Source organism: Borostomias antarcticus, assembly GCF_949987555.1.
Source record: "Borostomias antarcticus genome assembly, chromosome: 12".
Lineage (NCBI taxonomy): Eukaryota > Metazoa > Chordata > Actinopteri > Stomiiformes > Stomiidae > Borostomias > Borostomias antarcticus.
In genome coordinates this window covers 9,744,245-9,765,082 of record NC_140245.1, presented here as the reverse complement: position 1 = coordinate 9,765,082, position 20,838 = coordinate 9,744,245, and the positions used below count along the sequence as shown (strand labels likewise).

Below are 20,838 nucleotides of genomic sequence, written 5' to 3'. Positions count from 1 at the left end.
ATGGACTGGGACTCCCCTCTATGATGTCACAGTGAGGTCAGACTCAGGCTGAGCATCTGTAAGAAGATGACTTCCTCTTGAACTCAACCAACCCTAATCTTCTGTAGATTACAGTATACCATCTCTACATGTATTCATTCTAGGATTAAGGGCCACAATTATTCCCAGTGTAGACAATAGAGTAGACAATAGATGCCTGGTAAATCCCACCTCAGCACAATTCCCCAGAGGAATTGTTTTTTGTAGGCTGTTAATGGTGGTGACAGAAATCCTCTTTTAGTCTTGTAGTCAGTGTAGATAGAGCCAGAGATGGCATCTGGCGCCACCTTGTGGTCATTCTTTTTAATATGCTGTATGTTTATCGTATAGATGTATATTATTAGTTATCACTAATTATTTAAAAGTTATCAGCGATTCTGATACTGAACACTAAGATGTTGAGATCATCAAGAATCAAACAAAACATTCTCATATTTTAATTTCCACAATTTTAGATTGAAATTGTGACTGGGACTGAATCAACAGTATGTTGTGTGACAAGACTGACTCAGTCACCACATATAAATACATGTACACACGCAGTATTCTAATGTGGCTACATCATATAAGAATGTGTATAAAACAAGTCATTTCTTAAATGCAGACATCCTATTGAGCTATAGAGGCACCCAAGACTAGATATATATTATTATTATTATTTTTACCTCAACAACAAACCCTAAGAAGATGGACAGATCAAGTCTTGATCTGCTTTTAAGCTTTTAAACAAGGAGCAGTGACAACATCTTTGATAGATATTTTAATGTTGCCATTGGAAATGGTTTCAGGGGTGTGAACTGTGTTGTGATTGCTTGTAAGCAGAGGCAGTGTCCTTGTTTTCAACAGAAACAATCTGCCCGCATTTGTGCCACGCCATCATGCAGTCCTCTATGAAAAGGACCAGTGGCCCAGTCAATCGAACATAAACCCTTTTTACATTAAAGATACAAATCTTAGACACAAAGAAACAGAGAGCTGACGCTACAGCTAAAACATCGTCAGCAGACCTGCCAACCTGACCTCCCAGCTACAACACCCAACCAGCAGACCTGCCAACCTGACCTCCCAGCTACAACACCCAACCAGCAGACCTGCCAACCTGACCTCCCAGCTACAACACCCAACCAGCAGACCTGCCAACCTGACCTCCCAGCTACAACACCCAACCAGCAGACCTGCCAACCTGACCTCCACACTGTGCTGAGAGAGATGAGCGCCATGATGGCAGAGCAGTGGGTGGAGCTGACACACACCAAGGCTGAGCTGAGAGACATGGAGGCCTGAGAGACATGGAGGCAGAGTCAGAGATGGGTTAAGAGGTCTGCCTCTGACCTCTGTTGTCCAAATAAGCACATTGCAGCTAGGGAATCCATCACCCCTCCTATATACTGTAGGCCTAGCCTGGAAACCTATGTTCAAATTGTTCCACCCACTATCGTTAGTGCAGCGAAACAACCTTAAGGACTAGTGCAAGCCAGCTGTTGACATTGGATATGGTGATATTGCTATGATTGATAATGACTAATGTTATGTCCATCAGGGAAACATACAGTATGATCATGCTGGGATGTAGAAGCAACCCCCATAGACCTGAAGGATTCCTGTCCCCAAGAAGGCAAAGATCAACAGCCTAAATGACTACAGGCCCCTCTCCCTGACCTCTGTAGTAATGAAGGTCTTTGAGCACCTTGTTCTGCTGCACCTGTAGTGGAATTAAATCTGATCGAAAGTAAAAAGATTTGCCAAGGTTCGCTCAAAGAGGTCAAGTCTGATTTATTGAGAAAACATACGAGCGCAAGGACTTCAGGATAACGCACGTGAGTGGTATCCAGCAGAAGTGCCCCCGAACGGTGTTGCAGGGTCTTATATATAGTATAATATATTCAAGCAATACACAGGTATGACGCTTCCAGGGATTTGATTGGCTAACCCATCTGTACACGTCATAAGAGTGGCGGACATCATCAACAGTGGTCGAGAAATACAGACACGTGATATGAGAAAGGGCGGTAAATCTTGCAGGGACAATGGAACAAAGAATGGTTATTCAGGGCAGACAACGTCTAGGTGTGTCGACCTCCTGGAGAGGTCATCCTGTTTATAAATTAGGTTAGCACGGTTGAGGGAGGTAGTGAAATAACAATTTCTATGACACACCTCAAATCCATCACAGACCCACTCGTGGACCCCCTGCAGTTCACCTACAGAGCAAACAGGTCTGTGGACGACGCAGTAAACATGGCCCTTCTCTCCATTCTACAGCACCTGGAACACGCAGGCAACTACACCAGGATCCTGTTTGTGGACTTCAGCTCTGCTGTCAAACAGCTGCACATGCCCGACTCTACCTGGAGGTGGATCACCGACTTCCTGTCCAACAGGAAACAGTACGTGAAGCTGATTAAGCGAAGAGGATGTTCAATCATGTTTAATCCTGGCATTGCTCCACTGTATCTGCTGTGTGAGGTTCTCGGTCCTGGCCCCGCAGTGGTGGAATGAACTGCCCACTGATGTCAGGACAGCAGAGTCACTGCCCATCTTTCGTCGCAGGCTCAAAACTCATCTCTTCAAGAAGTACTACAACAATCCTCCCTCCTAAGCACTTATTGTATTGTATTGTATTGCATTGCACTGTACTGTACTTTAGATTGCTATTCTTGCACTTTGCCTTCAGCACTAGATTATGCTCTTAGTCACTTGTTTTAGAAAGAAGATGCACTTGTGAGTTCTGGCAAGTAGTAGTACATTGGCTTTTCCTACGTTAAATGCAATTATTGTTAGTCGCTTTGGATAAAAGCGTCTGCTAAATGACTGTAATGTTATGTATGAAGCATTTTATACAATCGTTAGCCTAATAGCATAATAATTGCCTAAGTCATATTTTATCTTGTATTTTGTATGTAGCGTCAAAATGCCTAAGTCAAGTCAATGAGGCAGATAGTGATTTTGGAATATAACAAGCATTCTGATAGGCTGAGGACATGGCCAATAATGCACGGTGAAGCAGCAGTGTTAGGAGAGTAGAGCTAGGCAGAAATAACAATTTGGCCAAAATATGACTTCGGCAATTATGCTATGAGGCTAACGCAATGAGACTTTTCAATGCTTTCAATTATTGCTGTCATTATAAATGGAATGGTATGTAAATGTCAGCATGTGGTCTTTGGATAACTTATCACCTAGTCTCCTAAGGGCCTAACAGGCACAAACCCACACTACAACTTGTTTATTTATCACACAATATTAGCTGTGTTTGGACCTCTGTAGCTACTCTGCTGTAACGGAAGATTCAGTGGACAGACTCGCCTTAACTAAAGCATTTAATCAGTACTCTAGAGCCTTTTGTAGATATATTAGGTTCTCAGTTTATATGGATTTATCACAGCACTATTGAATAGCAGGGTAGTATTTACGTCTGCACTTCTATACTTGCTTTGGGAACTGGCTCCTCAAACAGCAGGAACATTATGTTTTATAGCTCTATTCAAGATACCTGTAGACATGAATCCAAATCCTAAGAGTTTCTATAATAAGTAAATACTCTTGCTTCGGCCCTTTCTAATTTATACCAGGAATTCCAGGAATTATGCATTATATCCTATAATTTACTAGCGGCTGTGTTTGGAAAGTCCTCCCCACTATAGGGGCTGTCTGCACTGCTAGAGAGGATTGTTATTTAAATTAAGTAAAATAAAAAATGTGTGGGCACTCATACTTCCTTTAACCCCTACAGGATCTTATTATTTCAAGTCCTGGGTTCGGTCCACCAGGGCTATAAGCGTAATAGAGCTTTACAAATACAGTTACTCTTAGAAATAACACAGATGGCCTAGGGAATAACATATGTGATGTTTCAAAATAAGACCGATCTTAGCTTTATTTATCGAGTCTACACATAATTTAACACATTCAAACGCATTAGAAAACCCTGTGGGACGGACTGCTCGAGCTCAGAGCGCTCTGAGTGCTTCCAAAGATAACAAGATTTATAGTCTAATGGGTTCCCACTTAGGCCTTATATCTACACACTTCCACGTGCTGTTTTCTTGACTTATCAGTTCCAAGGCTAAGTGCTGGCTTACCCTCTAATAAGCTTGAAGTTCTGCCAAAAAGCAGGAAAAGAAATAAATGAAAAAGTGTTCTCTAAAAATCTGAGAATCCACAGAGGATTCCCTGACCATATTGTCCGAGCTCTCTCATACTGCATTTTCCCACCATATAGGGACTGACACTCATTTATGCCATCTCCCGTTTTCCCTCATCAATGATGGATAGACTTTACCAGCTTATTGCCAGTTCTGCACTGTTGCCCTTAGACTGGCCCAAACTAGCTCAGGGTCAGTAGGCTGCAGGGGCCTCGGAGCAATGAGGCAATCAGTGGCCTCAAGGCAGCAGAGTGAAGTGGTCGGGCAGGGGTGTGGGGCTTGACCATGGCCTGGAGGTAGGAAGGAGCTGTTCCTTTCACCGTAGGGGGAGAGACCCTCTGTCCTTCCCCTCAGCCCTGGTCCCCTGGGAGGGGTAGAGACCCTCTATCCTCCCCCCCAGCCCTGGTCCCCAAAGTCGGGTAGAGCCCCTGTTTGGTCCCCCCCGGAGCCCCGGCCCCAAAAGCAGGCTAACACTAGAGTCTTCAACTGGATGAAAGCTGCCACAGGGAGCCAGTGTAGAGAATGGAGTAGGGAAGTTGTGTGGGAGAACTTGGGGTGGTTGAACACCAGGCGAGCTGCAGCTTTCTGATGGCCGACACCGGTTCACCAGCAAGGATGTTTGCCGAGAACGGCAGTGGCACACCCAGATTCATTGCAGTCCGAGTTGGTGTTACCACTGTATCGTCAATGGTGATTAAGAGGTCACAATGGTGATAAAGAGGTCACAATGGTGATAAAGAGGTTACAATGGTGATGAACCGGTCACAGTGCAGACAACCCTTCCCTGGGAGGATCGGCAGCTGAGTCCTGTCCAGATTGAGCTTGAGGTGATGTGTAGCCATCCACTCTGAGATGTCAGCCAAGCATGTAGTAATGTGTGTCTCCACTTGGGTGTTAGAGCGGGGAAAGACAAGCTGGGTGTCGTCGGCATAACAATGACCCCATGCAAGCGAATAACAGAACCCAGAGATGTAGTCAGGGGAAAAAGAAGAGGACCTAGAACTGAACCTTGTGGGACCCCTATAGTCAGCCTGAGTGGTAGGAGTGATCTGTCAGGTAAGCTGCAAACAGGGAGAGTGCAGAGCCTGAGATGCCTGTCTCCTCCAGGGTGGAGAGGACACGGGAGAGTTTGCTCTTCTGGCATGAACCGACTCTCATTGGAAGGAGGGCCGCCTCTGTCGAATGACCCACTTTGAGCCCGGACTGCTGGGGGTCCAAAAGGTTGTTCTGGTGGAGATAGTTGGTTAAAGACAGCTCATTCAAGTGTAGAAAGGATAGGAGGGAAACTTGTTTTTGATGTCAAAGGGGTCTTCAAAGTTCACTCAAATTTCAGAGTTTGTTGACTCGATTCAGTTTTCCCCCTCTATGTTGTTTTGGCGGAGAAGCTGGCAATCTATCAACAAAACCAATCATGTTTTTGATATTTTACAGGGATATTTCTTCGAGGTGAGGCGAGAGAAAATTGTAGATGATATCTTACTGAATATAAGTGGTTGACACAAATACCTATCATTATGTTTCAATAAATGTTATTTAATAATGATTAGGGGTCCTATTGTTATTGTGGATACTGTATTTTCTTCTTCTTCGACAATTATTCTTTTCCTGGAAATGGTCAAATAACTCAAAATTCCTCGACCAATGCTCAAAATGTGCATGTTGAAACTAGAGGCCATGAGTAACTATGCCACGTTTGAAAAAACCTTTATAACTCCTCATAAACCGTAAGTCCGATTAGTCTGAAATTTCACATGTTTGTGTATAGTTAATGTCTCCATAATATATGTTGTTAACAGCGAGATATTCAATTTAAGATGGTAGAGAAATTGGCATTTTTGTTACAAATATTTTTAGATTTTGACATTTTGACCATACTCTTCATTTCTTTTATTGTGGAATGTTCAGTTGTTAGTGTGGCAGCTAGTTTTTTGAAAATATCCACACATTTTGTAAACTGCTGTCACTCCTACAGTTTTAACAGCTCATATACATATACATCAAAATGTTCCCATAATTGTGCTAATTTGTACATGTAAGTATCTAGGCTGTGTGACTTATTTTCGGGGTATGACCTTTTGTTTGACAACCATGCTCCCCATTCAAACAAATAGCGCCTCTTCCATCTTCGCCACTTCACTTCTTCACTCAGCGGCTTCATGTCAGCTATTTCTAGTAGCATTTTGGTACTGACGTGGTCTTGCCATTGAATTCTGAGGATTCTTCATAGGCACCTGTTATTGAACACATCAACTACCTTGTCTCCCTTGTTCATTTTCCATGTTTCACATCCATATAGCAAGACTGGCACCACCAGTGTCTTATAAGTCTCAGCTTTGTTCTTCTTGAGATGCTCTTAGAGTTCCCATATCTTTTTTAGTCTGATGAATGCACCTCTCACTTTTGAGAGTCTGTTCTTCGGGTTCTTAATACCTCCTCCCTCTAGCCTACTGTGGCTTCCAAGTAAGTAAACTCATCTACATCTTCAATGTCTTGTCACAATTTAAGATGGCCGCGACTCAACGACAATACAACACCATGTAAACAGGAAGTTAGGTCTAATTGCTGAAAGGAGTAGTAAAGGGAAAATGCATGTTTAGCCCTGTTTTAAGGTTACTTATGATCATATACAATGATTCAGATCAAAAAGTTGACAAAACTAGCACTTTTGAGAAAGTCTGATAATTGCTCTACCACCGTTTTGGTCATACAATGGATGTGGGTGGGCACCTTGAAAAATTATTAAAAAAACATGTTAAACTCTCAATTTCAAAGACAAGAAACTCACCGAGGTGTTAGTTAATGTTCTGACATATAATTCGCCATAAAGTAAGACTCTAGTTCATCTGGAAAGGCTTTTTAAAATATTTATCATAGAACTATTTAGTCGCAGCACATACGTGTGTAAACTTCTGCAAACTAGGTAGCCTAGCAACATAAACAATAATAATAGCTACCGTAAGTAGTTCCGCTTCCTGAATCCCCTCTGCGGATTGATCTACACATCTACAACAGTCGCTTCAAAACAAGTCAATGGATTTCATAAAATTATCAATAAAACCCTACAGGATTCATACTTTGCGGCGAATTTGTTGCCAGAACACCAACGGACACCAATTACACCCTCGGTGAGTTTCTTGTCTTTGAAATCGAGAGTTTAACATGTTTTTGAATTACTTTTCAAGATGCCCATCCACATCCATTGTATGACCAAAACGGTGGTAGAGCAATTATCAACTTTCTCGAAAATGCTAGCTTTGTCAACGTTTTGATCTGAACCATTGTATATGATCATAAAGTAACCTTAAAACAGGGCTAAACATTCATTTTCCCTTTACTACTCCTTTAATACATCATCCCTTTGAGATTCTACTTAATATGCAAGCTCTCTCATGGTCAATAAGCAGATTTTATATAACTTGATCATCTTTCAAGCTACAGGCTCAGTTCAAAGAAACTATTCAGGCTGAAAGGTTAAAAAGTATTTACGTTCCTAGCTTCTTTAGATAATGCAGTTCAGCTTCTTCTGCCAGTTTCACATTAAAGCTAAGCTTCCAGGTTTTTCAGCTTCCAAGTTTTTTAGCTATACATTCCATCATTCATTACACCTTTCAGCTTTGACAGTATTACAGTTTATCTTCCAGCTTTTGTAGGAATGTAATTCTTAGCTTCTTTAGGTAATGCAGTTCAGCTTCTGTAATTTTCACATTTCAGCTTCCAGGTTTTTCAGCTATGCAGTGTGATGCATTTGAGGTTTCAGATTTTTCACATTTATGCATTTTCACCAATGCTTATGTGATTTCTTTCAGCTGCTCAGCATTCACACATTTTCTGCAGGAAATGCAATTTTCTAGTAATGTATCACTCTCTTGCTCATTATTGTCATTAGATAGGCTACCATTCATACTTCATCCATGAATCTACAATTTGTTGATATTTGTATTAATATTAGTATGTGGTACTATTAAATCTGTCTAAATTACATATGCCTGCTGTCAGCGACCTTTTCTAGTTATTGTTAGGGGCCCTATGCTATGGTAATAGGAACCCTATTGTAATATTATTATTCTCCTGAAAGTGGTCAAATAACTCAAAAATATTTGCATTACTGCCATTTGGTGTGTAGTCCAAAATCTATCAGTCTACTCTGTCTGTCTGTCTGTCTGTCTGTCTGTCTGTCTGTCTGTCTGTCAGTCTGCCCCCGTTTGTCAGTCAGTCAGCCCCCGTTTGTCAGTCTGCCTCCCTGTCTGTCAGTCTCCTGATTATGGTTGTGGGGGTATGTCTGTAGGACCCCGTAACATTACCGCTTGCGGTTATATTATTTTATTTGTATTTTCATCATGGCCCTAACTTCAGTGACATGTTGACAACAGAGAGGATGACGTCATGTAAAGGAGATCCACATATACAGCAGGCAGGAGGGGGTGAGCTGGCCAGTGATCCACCGGCATCATGGCTTCCATACGGGAGGGGAAGTGATTTTAAGAAAATAAACATTTTATGGTTGAAAACCTGACGGAGTGTTGCCCTTTCTAGACGCAGAGTGGGACAGAGAGGCCGGACCTCTCTCTCCTCCCCCGGCCGCTCCTAAAAGCAGGATATACTTTAATTTTATTGTGAATTTTCATTCGTAAACCAAGGAAGATGGCCGACGTACCGGCGGAGTGCACAATCAAAGTGATGTGTCGTTTCAGGCCCTTAAACAGTTCAGAGGTGACCAGAGGGGACAAATACATCCCTAAGTTTCAAGGGGAAGACAATGTTGTCATCGCGGTAAGTAATTTTGTCTGATTTCTGGGGCTGTGGGTGAATGCCCTCTGACAATTTCGCTGCGCCATTTTCATTGAGATTTGGGGCAACGTTAGACATGGCTAGCTATGCTAGCGCTAGCCAATACAAGCTAGCTGCTGCTGTTGCTATTACTACTACTATAACTGCTAGTACTACTACAAGTAGCTAGCTCCTGATCTGTCCACCCACAACGACAGCTAACTAACCAAGTGAGCCGTCTCTGTTGACCTGTATCACTGTCGATTGACGATTGGAAAAGGAAAACTAACTAACACGAACTGTTTGCCAGCATATAGCAGTTAGCTAGCTAATCAGCAGTCAGTATTTCATTAACGTGAGCACTACTGGTCTTGCAGGGAGGTTGTGGCTAGCTAGACTAAACAGCCCAGCTGTCAGTCTCATTCCGACAGCTAAGTTAGCTAGTCCAGCTGACTAACGTTATTCATACATAGCTAAGCTATCTAGCTACAAGCTTCTTTAGTAGCTAACGGTGTAGTTAGCAACTAGCTGCTGGCTAACGTTAGCTAGCGGTGATGGGAAGCATTTATAAACTAACGTTACAGTTGGTACAGAAATGACCATCTAACGTTACATGTCGTTTATGTAGTTAACGTTATAGCACTAGTTAGGTAGCTGACGCGGGTAACCAGCTAGACTACCTAGGCTAGCAAGCTTTTTGAGAATTGATATTGAAAATGCTTGCTAGCTAGGCTATAACTGTCACATTCATTCATAGTAGTTTGCCGAAAGACCAGACACGACAGAGACGAGCCAGCTCCCATGATGTTAGGAAAGTTAATAATTTCAGTTAGCCAGAGCGTTTGGGCAGTTAGGCTAGTGACATCGGTTTCCTCACGTTAGTTCATGTCCATTAGCCAGTGCCACTGGTGGAGTCAGTTTCAATTTCTTGGTCTGCTTTCTTTCGGCTAATTGGGTATTGACATGTAGACCCCAGACAACAAATTTCTTGGCTTTAATCAATAATTTTTTTGACTAAAGGTGGCAGTCTCTCATCGTTGATGTCCCGAGTGGAAGGGACTGTAGATCGACCCCTGTAGTTAGTTTATTCGTTCGTTCGTTCATTCCTCATTCACACATCTGGCTTGTTCAATTGGTAAACTGTCTTGGATGTATGAGTTATCTCAGTTACATGGTAGCTATAGCCTGCAAGTTGTCAAGTAGAGATTTTGTGTAATTAGGAGAAATATCAACATGTCAGGTTTGGTTGAAGTGTAGGCTATCAAACCTCCTTACGAATGTGGGTTAAACATTAGATTTCCTCTTCAAGAAATCACCCTGTTTTTCTTGGACTTTGATGCCAAGGCATATATATGGCCACACCTTAGGAAAGCAAAGGCTTTTGTTTAAGAGGTGTTTGAACAAGTTCCGTTTCTGTAACTTGTTGGCACTGGAAAAGTGTTAAAATCCAAGGTAGTGTGTTGAGACTTTTGAACTGAGTGAGACATAATTAATTTTGAGGACATTTTAAACACATTAGACCACGTAAGCCCAAACTGAAATGGGTACACAAATGATTTAGAGCCCAACTATGCCTACGCTAAAATTGGTGCAGCACATAGGCTGTCCTACTGGAGGTGATGTGTCATGTACACACAGCCTCTGGGGCTTCAAATGACAGGACCTGAGGGTCACACAGTGACATACACCATTGCACACACAGTGAGCGGTGACACAGCACACACGCATGCAATTTTCAGGGGTCGCCGGTGGAAATTGTTCCCTGCATTTCTCCCATCCAAGCTGTCCTCATCCAGAGGTAGCCATCGTTCATGGCACCCGGGGACCCAAGTCCAAGTGCTCAATCAGGGACCCGACTGAAGTGCATCTGTTCTTCTGCATGTTTTTAGTGTTGGGTTCTTTTGGAGGAAACCCTTGTGACCACTGGGAGAACATGCAAGCTCTGCACAGAAAGGCCCAGAGTCCTTCTTGCTGTGAGGCGGCAGTACTAGATACTGCACCACATGCACGCATGTGAGTGACTTTGTGGTTCAGTCCCTTGCTCTAGGACACTTCAACACAATGCTGGGAGCTGGGATCGAACTGGGGACCTTGCGATCCCCAGACGGCCACTCAGACCGGTCTGAGGTATATGCCGACCTGCTTAAGGAAACCTGAGCCTCGCCAGCAAAATCCCAAGATTGAACTTGGATTTCAATCTTAAGACCATCTTTTTCTCACATTTTCAAAACTGATTTAGAGGATCCGGAGCATATAGTCCTAATACCTGCCTCCCCCTACCAGCTCCTTTGAACGCGGTGAGAACAGTCTTGTACTACTGCAACCACCAGCAGCGCTCCCAGCTCTGGCCTGGCTGAGCTCCATCCCCTGGGTTAATCCCTGTGGTCTCTCCCCTGGCAACCAGCTGTTCCACCAATCAGAGGGGGCAACTGGCACTTGGCAAGTCCTCTTCTGGGCGCAGGGCCGGTGATTATTATGATGCTCTTATCTGGTGTGGCTGACGCACTACTGTAGGTCATATTTTTTATAACAACTCAGGCCACAGAGCATCGACAGCAGGGTCAAGCATCTTTCGGCCGGGGGTCCACTGGGAGCTTTAGCGCTGGGCTTTTCTGTGCTGGGTGCATTTAGTTGCTTCCATAGGGAATGAACACGAAAGTAACAGTATTCAAAGCAGCTGTATTTATTGCAGTGTTAATCATATCCTAAAAGATGTGCATTCTCCAACACTGACATAATTAACTCAGGCATTACACCTGGTCTGATATTCTGAATCCCAACACAATCAGCAGTGGAGAAGATGAGTTGTATTCATCTAATAGAGCTATGGACACCTACACCTGTTTGAGTGTGTATGTGGCCCATGTTTAGGTTTGTCTTTACTCTGAAGATGACTTGCAGAAAACCCTTATTCAGTAATGTCTCACTGTGAATATTAGACTCTCCTAGCCTTCCAGCAGAGAGAGAGAGAGAGAAAGAAAGGGAGAGAGAGAATGAGAACTCGTCTTGCAGATGAGGTGGAGTGTGTCTGGCTAGAATAGCGAATGCTGTGGTGAATTATTAATGCGTCCCTTACTGCCTTGTCATTCGTGCACAGAGCAGATCATGTCAGCCTGCCAGGCTGCCCTGTCACAGTGCCCATTCAGTCCCTGGCCCCGAACCACCATGTGCTACTTTTAGTTCAAGCAATAGACCCGGGGCACTGGAGGGGAGGGGAGGGGAGGTAGAGAAAGGAAGGAAGGAAGGGAGATGAGGAAGGAAAAGGAGATGTTGAGGAAGAGCGAGGAGAGGTAGATGAAGGAAAGGAGAGGTAGAGGATGAGAGAGCAGAGAGAATGATGACTTCCCTGATGTGAAATTCAAACCAGTGGCTCCTGTAATTTTTCGAGGTCCTTTTTGTGATCATGTCATGCTTTCCTTTCTTTCTCTGAATTAAAATGACCGGACCTGAAGGGGGGTCTTTATTTGGCCACACAGTGATCACACATTACATTCAGTGAGCGGTGACAGCACACACTGTATGCAACTTTCGGGGATTGCCGGTGGAAATTGTTCAGTGGGCAGCCATCGTTCATGGCGCCCGGGAACCAAGTCCAAGTGTTCAGTCCAGGTCCTGGTCAGGGACTGGACTGAAGAGCCTCTGTCCTTCTGCATGTTTTTCATATTGGGTTCTCTGGGAGGAAACCCTGCAAAACATGGGGAGAACATGCAAACTCCACACAGAAAGGCCTGGAGACCTTGCTGTGAGGTGACAGTACTAGGTATTGGGCCACCATGCCGCATGTGAGCGATTTTGGGGTTCAGTGTCTTGCCCAGTGACACTCCGATACCATGCCGGGAGCTGGGATCGAACCGGGGACCTTCCGATCCCCAGCCGGCCGCTCTACCTCCCGAGCTAGATGTCTTTTGACTTTTTCCATCGGGGGTCTAACTCGATTGCCGGGCCCATGATTGTGTAATCAAATTAGGATACCACAAACAGATACCAGCCTGTAAACAAACAATGCAGTTGACTGTGTGAAGCCATCATCAATGAGTAATCTCATTGGGGCAGCTGGCCTTTGTTGGTGACTAGGCGACGATTGTGAGAACCTTGAACTTGATATATTCTGCTGTTCTAAAAACGGAGGAGGGAGTGACCGACTCGGCTGGACTATGTTGTCGTCATGTCTTATGACCAACCAGAGTAGTCAGCTGATGCTGCTGGACGAAGCTGCTGGATAACTCAGTCATTCACTCAGTCATCATTTTCTGTAGCTGAAAAAAGGCCAGGCTCTACTGAATAAGGTGAGGGGAGGATCAGACGCTGGCTCTTGAGTGACATGTGAGGTGAATTCTGGGTGTTGAGGCTAGGAGCCTACATCTGGCTGAGCATGATCAGAGTAGCTATGACTCGGTGTCTGAGACCATATGACCGTTTTGGTTGCATCTTGTAGGCTGTAGGTTAGGCCCATGGTTAAGGTATGAGCAGGACAAAGTGATGCTGTCGTAGCATCTGATCTGAAACAGCCTTAGTGACTATGAAAGGAGACCACTGTAGAGACAGCATACCTCTCCCTGGGTGGGAGGGGCCTTAATTCATATCAGTGTTGTGATTCAGCCTGATTACCATTGGACAGCCGTTGGCCAGTCCAGTGAGGGGCTGCCCTATCACCCTGATAAACACTGGTTGTGTTCCAGGTGATCAGCATCTCGGGATGCACCCAGTGCCCCATATCTGCACTCTGCCTGGGAGACTGATGAATGATCTCTCGGTCCTGATTGATTTGATAGAGCAATCCGCTGAGTCATAGAGCCTGATTTCCAAAAAGGCAACATGGAACCCGGCCATGGGCGTCTCTTTTGTGCAGGCCTCTGAAGAATATCAGATCGTTACGACTAATGGATGAGTTAAATGTGTCTCCTGGCATTGTGTAGATCTGGTGGTCCGTGCAGGATGGACCAGAGCAAACACAGTCACTGCTGACTGGGCCGAGCTAGTAGAAACAAAACAACCGTCTGGGAACCGTGAAAGTGATAAATAGAAGAGAGGATGGAGGGATGATGGGATGGAGAGAGGGACACAACTAAAGAAGGAGAGAGGGACTCTTAACTAGAGAAGGAGAGAGGGACTCTTAACTAGAGAAGGAGAGAGGGACACAATTAAAGAAGGAGAGAGGGACTCTTAACTAGAGAAGGAGAGAGGGACTCTTAACTAGAGAAGGAGAGAGTGACTCTTAACTAGAGAAAGAGAGAGGGACACAATTAAAGAAGGAGAGAGGGACTCTTAACTAGAAAGGAAGGAGAGAGGGACTCTTAACTAGAGAAGGAGAGAGGGACTTAACTAGAGAAGGAGAGAGCGACTCTTAACTAGAGAAGGAGAGAGGGACTCTCAACTAGAGAAGGAGAGAGCGACTCTTAACTAGAGAAGGAGAGAGCGACTCTTAACTAGAGAAAGAGAGAGGGACTCAACTAGAGAAGGAGAGAGGGACTCTTAACTAGAGAAGGAGAGAGGGACTCTTAACTAGAGAAGGAGAGAGGGACTCTTAACTAGAGAAAGAGAGAGGGACTCTCAACTAGAGAAGGAGAGAGGGACTCTTAACTAGAGAAAGAGAGAGGGACTCTTAACTAGAGAAGGAGAGAGGGACTCTTAACTAGAGAAGGAGAGAGGGACACTTAACTAGAGAAGGAGAGAGGGACTCTCAACTAGAGAAGGAGAGAGCGACTCTTAACTAGAGAAAGAGAGAGGGACTCAACTAGAGAAGGAGAGAGGGACTCTTAACTAGAGAAGGAGAGAGGGACTCTTAACTAGAGAAGGAGAGAGGGACTCTAAACTAGAGAAGGAGAGAGGGACACTTAACTAGAGAAGGAGAGAGGGACTCTCAACTAGAGAAGGAGAGAGCGACTCTTAACTAGAGAAGGAGAGAGCGACTCTTAACTAGAGAAGGAGAGAGGGACACTTAACTAGAGAAGGAGAGAGGGACTCTCAACTAGAGAAGGAGAGAGCGACTCTTAACTAGAGAAAGAGAGAGGGACTCAACTAGAGAAGGAGAGAGGGACTCTTAACTAGAGAAGGAGAGAGGGACTCTTAACTAGAGAAGGAGAGAGGGACACTTAACTAGAGAAGGAGAGAGGGACTCAACTAGAGAAGGAGAGAGGGACTCTCAACTAGAGAAGGAGAGAGGGACTCTTAACTAGAGAAGGAGAGAGGGACTCTTAACTAGAGAAAGAGAGAGGGACTCAACTAGAGAAGGAGAGAGGGACTCTTAACTAGAGAAGGAGAGAGGGACTCTTAACGAGAGAAAGAGAGAGGGACTCTTAACTAGAGAAAGAGAGAGGGACTCAACTAGAGAAGGAGAGAGGGACTCTTATCTAGAGAAGGAGAGAGGGACTCTTAACTAGAGAAAGAGAGAATGACTGGGCTTTTCACCCAGTGATCAACTGCGCACCAGAAACAGAATTCTCTTCATTGCGCACCAGAAACAGAATTATCTTCATGCTATTTCTATTTCTATTTCTATTTCTATTTCTATTTCTATTTCTCTCTCCCTCTCCCTCTCCCTCTCCCTCTCCCTCTCCCTCTCCCTCTGTCTTTCTCAGGGGAAACCCTACATGTTTGACAGAGTGTTCCAGTCCAGCACAACACAGGAACAAGTGTACAACGCCTGCGCCCAGAAGATTGTCAAAGGTGAACTCCTTTCACAGTTCTCATGAATGCTGTCCATGTCAAAGTGCTTAAATGAGGAGTTTAAATATCGATGGACAAACCTATCCACAGTTAGCTCCTTTTCTAGCAGTGAACTTTCCCTTTGTCTTTCTATAGACCTCTTCAAAATATGTTGGCTACTAGTATCTGAATGTCTAGGACACACCTAAGTGGTTTAGCCTCGAAGGCGTACCAGGGCCTGTATTCATCGGGTTAGAATAGCGTCTCAGAATAGGAGCACTGATCTAGGATCAGGTCCAAGATCAGGTCTCTGTATAACTGCCTTCTAAAGGCACAACCAGTCCAAGACCACCACTCCTATTCTGAAATACTTGGATAAGTATGGTTCCAGATTTGTAGTCATGCTACATCTATTTGTGTCTCTGGTGTCTCAGATGTTCTGGAGGGGTACAACGGGACAATATTCGCCTACGGACAGACGTCATCTGGAAAGACACACACCATGGAGGTAGGCTGCATCAGAGCAGAGAACCATGTCTTAAACGCTGCACTTGTGGCTCGGACTGCCTGTGTTGAACTCAATATTAACTTATTCAGAGATTTAGATAGTAGGCCATATAGCACATTTCGCATCACTCGCAAACGGTGAAGTCTTGAAGAGCTTCATCGCTGTGAAGGGGAAGCATGCCAACACATGATGGATAGGTGGGGATACACGAGATTGGCTAGGCCAATGGAATACAAGAATGCTTTCCCTTAAGTGAGTTATGTCTCACTGTGTTTCAACCAGAGAAGTGAGGTCACAGAAGTAACCATACGTTTTCTTGTTTGCTCTGATCAGGGGAACCTCCATGACACAGACGGCATGGGTATCATCCCAAGGATAGTGCAGGACATCTTCAATTACATCTACTCCATGGATGAGAACCTGGAGTTCCACATTAAGGTAGGTGGAGAGTGTGCTCGTTATAGAAATACTAGAGGTGGAAGCAGCTTTCCATTCCATCACTAGGGTGCCAAGTTCGGCGGGCAGGAGAGCTCTTTTGTGTCCCTACTAATGAGAATTTCTTCTCTTTTTCAGGTTTCCTATTTTGAAATTTACTTGGACAAGATTCGGGACCTTTTGGATGGTGAGTCCTAGAGATGCAGACAGTGCACACTGCATCTTTCATCTATATTAGTGTGGGATAATTGGCTGGGTTACTTCGAGCCGTGAAAGGGTTCAGAAGCACAGAGCTCATTAATGTAACACTGTGTTCGGAACAGGAAGAGGGTGGTGCCCTTCCGTGGGTAATGATGTCTGAATTAATGGTCTGTCACAATGTTTTGACGGAAAAGTGGGAAGTGTGTGTGTAATTGTGTGTGTGTTTGTGTGTGCCTGAGAGTGTGTGCATATGTGTAAACTGGCTGTATTTTTTTCTTCTCTTCTGATGGCAATCTGACTCGTTAGCAAACATCTTAGATGCTCCCCACCCAGACTGCAGAATATGATTCACAACAGCGGTAGACTGCGCCTGTGCTCATACTCTCCGTCAGTCTTGCTACTAGTATAATTACATAGTTATAATAGTGTAATTACATAGTCTTATAACTGGGATGTAGAGAGAGACAACCATCCTCTAGAATGTTCCCGTTTATATCCACTGATGTGTCCTTCTCTCCTCCCCAGTGTCAAAGACCAACCTGTCAGTGCATGAAGATAAAAACAGAGTACCCTATGTCAAGGTGAGTCCTCAGTCTACAGTCCAAATCTTACTTTGTGTGTTTAATATTCATACCTATGCTATCTTATGGAAACTATTAAATACTGCTGACCTTTGACACAATTCAAGGATCCAGCGTGTAGGGACTATTGGTTTGATAGTATATCAATTCATTAAAAAGTCAGTCTCTAAAGTCTTCTAAAACCAGGTGGAAACAATTAGAGTTAAAAACAAAAGAACAACTGCATTGCAGAACCGATCCATAGTCTTTAGGGCGTAGGTTTGTTCAGGTTTGAACCAATCCAAAGTAGCAGGTTTGTTGGCGGCGGTTCCCGCAGGCGTTCTAGCGACGATCTTAGAAATCCCCAGACGATTGGTAGGCAGAGATATCCAATTGTCTGGTATCATGATGATGTGATGTGTCTAATCTAACCATTGGAACCAGTGGTTACATGGAGACAAGCACACGGTAGATATTCCAGAGGTGACCTTGTTTGTTTGTTTTGGACCACAGGGTTGCACCGAGAGATTTGTTTGCAGCCCTGAGGAGGTCATGGACACCATCGATGAAGGAAAATCTAACAGACACGTAGCAGTTACAAGTAAGAGCACCCAAATCTTGATAAACCTTCATGTATCATGTGTGTATGATGTTGAAAATGCCAATCTCTCGTTAATGGAGACACCTTAGACAGACGTGTGTTCTATTGTTTGTTACTTGCTGTGTGTACTGTCCTGTGTTTGTTATTGGCATGCAGGTTTGAAATAAATTACGATCGATTGATTCATTTACATTACATTCTAGTCATTTAACTGATGCTTTTATCCAAAGCGACTTATGACAATTAAGTAAATTTGTCTGGGTTAAGTGAACTGACTGTGCAGAGTGTTTTGTTTAATCTGCCAAGACTGCACTTGAGCTGTCTCACCCTGAGAGACCAAAAGGCATGTGACCAGACTGAGCTCACTCTCTTTGATAATAAAAGACAAATATGACCCTCCCTAACTGGACTCCATTTCCGTCCTCGTAGACATGAACGAGCACAGCTCCAGGAGTCACAGCATCTTCCTCATCAACGTGAAGCAGGAGAACACCCAGACAGAGCAGAAGCTCAGCGGAAAGCTCTACCTGGTGGATCTGGCTGGCAGTGAAAAGGTATAAGGAGGTGTATGCCCTCCAGTCTAACTGACCCACTCTCACCCTGGTCTAGCCTGGCCTGGCCTGGCCTCATCTAGTATAGTCTGTTCTGGCTTGGTCCAGTCTGCTCTGGCCTCATCTAGTATAGTCTGGTCTAGCTTGGTCCAGTCTGCTCTGGCCTCATCTAGTATGGTCTGACTTGGTCCAGTCTGCTCTGGCCTCATCTAGTATAGTCTGGTCTGGCTTGGTCCAGTCTGCTCTGGCCTCATCTAGTATAGTCTGGTCTAGCTTGGTCCAGTCTGCTCTGGCCTCATCTAGTATAGTCTGGTCTGGCTTGGTCCAGTCTGCTCTGGCCTCATCTAGTATAGTGTGCTCTGGCCTGGTCCAGTCTGCTCTGGCCTCATCTTGTATAGTCTGACTTGGTCCAGTCTGCTCTGGCCTCATCTAGTATAGTCTGCTCTGGCCTGGTCCAGTCTGCTCTGGCCTCATCTTGTATAGTCTGACTTGGTCCAGTCTGCTCTGGCCTCATCTAGTATAGTCTGATCTGGCCTGGTCCAGTCTGCTCTGGCCTCATCTAGTATAGTCTGGTCTGGCCTGGTCCAGTCTGCTCTGGCCTCATCTAGTATAGTCTGGTCTATCTTGGTCCAGTCTGCTCTGGCCTCATCTAGTATAGTCTGACTTGGCCAGTCTGCTCTGGCCTCATCTAGTATAGTCTGGTCTGGCCTGGTCCAGTCTGCTCTGGCATCATCTAGTATAGTCTGATCTGGCCTGGTCCAGTCTGCTCTTGCATCATCTAGTATAGTCTGATCTGGCCTGGTCTAGTCTGCACTGTTCTGGCCTGGGTCTTAGGGAAGACCGTTCCCAGGATGTCCCTGTGACAGCATTTGGGATAGTGGAGGCTCTTCATATGCATGCTCCCCCCTTCTATGCTCACACATAGAAGTTTTCCCATTAAATTCTAGGGAATTTACCTGTCAGGGGACATGTAAGAACGGGATTTCACAGGAAATCTACATAGCCAATTTCCAGTGCCCCTCCCAGATTCCATGCAATCTGCTGGGATGGCTGTGTGGTGAACAAGCCCACACACTCTTTTTCCTTCATGTACCTCTCACTGCTGCTTTCTCTCTTTCTCTCACCCTAATTATGACTCTCCCTCCCCTCTGCTCCCCCCAGCCCCTGTCTCTGGCCACGTCCATCAATTTCCTCCTCTTCTCCATCCCCCTCATCTCTCTCACTGAGCATACAGTGTCATAGAGGGAGAAATGGAAAATGGATTTCATTCTCATTCTCTGTTCACTGTCCCAAATCGACACCATGGTCCATGTGTAGCCTAGTGCCTCTAGTCTACAGTATGTATTATTTTCAGGGCTGGTAAACATTGTAACCATATCTCACTGCATTGTGATGGATAATGCGCTTATTATTTCAATTTTTGTGTGTGGGACCGATGTCTGCCTGTGTTGTTTATTTCTTGAATAGATGAGTCGGATGTTTCTCACTTTCGGTCTCAGACCATGTATTAAAACTCATGCCATAGAAAATACAGAATACAGCATCAGGAAGCGCCTCCATGTTGGCTCCTAGCTGGCCTACATAAGAATTGTGACGAGCATTAGACAGCCAAACAACAGCAACACATTAGCTGTTACGGATACATTAACAAACTAGGGGTAAAAATGATGAGCCTTTTAGATTTTCTGACCCATCACAGTTGTATAATTATTTACACAAGGTTCTGAAGAGACAGAGAGATCCATTCATCATACCTCCTTGAATATCATGCACAGTAAACCTTTATCTCAAAGCTAGCTAGTCTATCAGCGTCCCCTCTAACCTATGAGCAAGGCTAAGCTAACTCTTCCCCTCCTCTCTTCTCCTCACATCAAGACAGGGCTAGGCTAAGCTAAGATAACTCCCCCTTCTCCTCAGGTCAGTAAGACAGCTAGGCTAAGCTAACTCCCCCTCTTCTCCTCAGGTCAGTAAGACAGCTAAGCTATGCTAACTCCCCCTCTTCTCCTCAGGTCAGTAAGACGGATAGGCTAAGCTAACTCCCCCTCTTCTCCTCAGGTCAGTAAGACAGAGCTAGGCTAAGCTAACTCCCCCTCTTCTCCTCAGGTCAGTAAGACGGATAGGCTAAGCTAACTCCCCCTTTTTGCCTCAGGTCAGTAAGACAGGGCTAGGCTAAGCTAACTCCCCCTTTTTGCCTCAGGTCAGTAAGACAGGGCTAGGCTAAGCCAACTCCCCTTCTCCTCAGGTCAGTGAGACAGGGCTAGGCTAAGCCAACTCCCCTTCTCCTCAGGTCAGTGAGACAGGGCTAGGCTAAGCTAACTCCCCCTCTTCTCAGGTTAGTAAGACGGGGCTAGGCTAAGCTAACTCCCCCTCTTCTCCTCAGGTCAGT

General features: G+C 44.7%; 1 protein-coding gene across 3 annotated transcripts in view; it reads left to right on the top strand.

Moving 5' to 3' along the window:
* Nucleotides 1-8,641: 8,641 nt before the first annotated feature.
* LOC311316151 (kinesin-1 heavy chain) overlaps nucleotides 8,642-20,838 on the top strand; it is a 29,245-nt gene continuing 17,048 nt past the window's right edge. For 2 of the 3 annotated variants that reach the window (XM_084446938.1, XM_084446937.1), the window contains exons 1-8: nucleotides 8,642-8,954; nucleotides 15,530-15,617; nucleotides 16,031-16,104; nucleotides 16,438-16,542; nucleotides 16,678-16,726; nucleotides 17,266-17,321; nucleotides 17,814-17,901; nucleotides 18,331-18,455. In XM_084446938.1, coding sequence (XP_084303064.1) covers nucleotides 8,826-8,954; nucleotides 15,530-15,617; nucleotides 16,031-16,104; nucleotides 16,438-16,542; nucleotides 16,678-16,726; nucleotides 17,266-17,321; nucleotides 17,814-17,901; nucleotides 18,331-18,455 — 714 coding nt within the window. In that variant the 5' untranslated portion in view covers nucleotides 8,642-8,825. Of the gene's footprint in view, nucleotides 8,955-9,114; nucleotides 9,182-15,529; nucleotides 15,618-16,030; nucleotides 16,105-16,437; nucleotides 16,543-16,677; nucleotides 16,727-17,265; nucleotides 17,322-17,813; nucleotides 17,902-18,330; nucleotides 18,456-20,838 lie in introns of those variants that run through there. The other variant, XM_084446939.1, reaches the window with a different exon arrangement.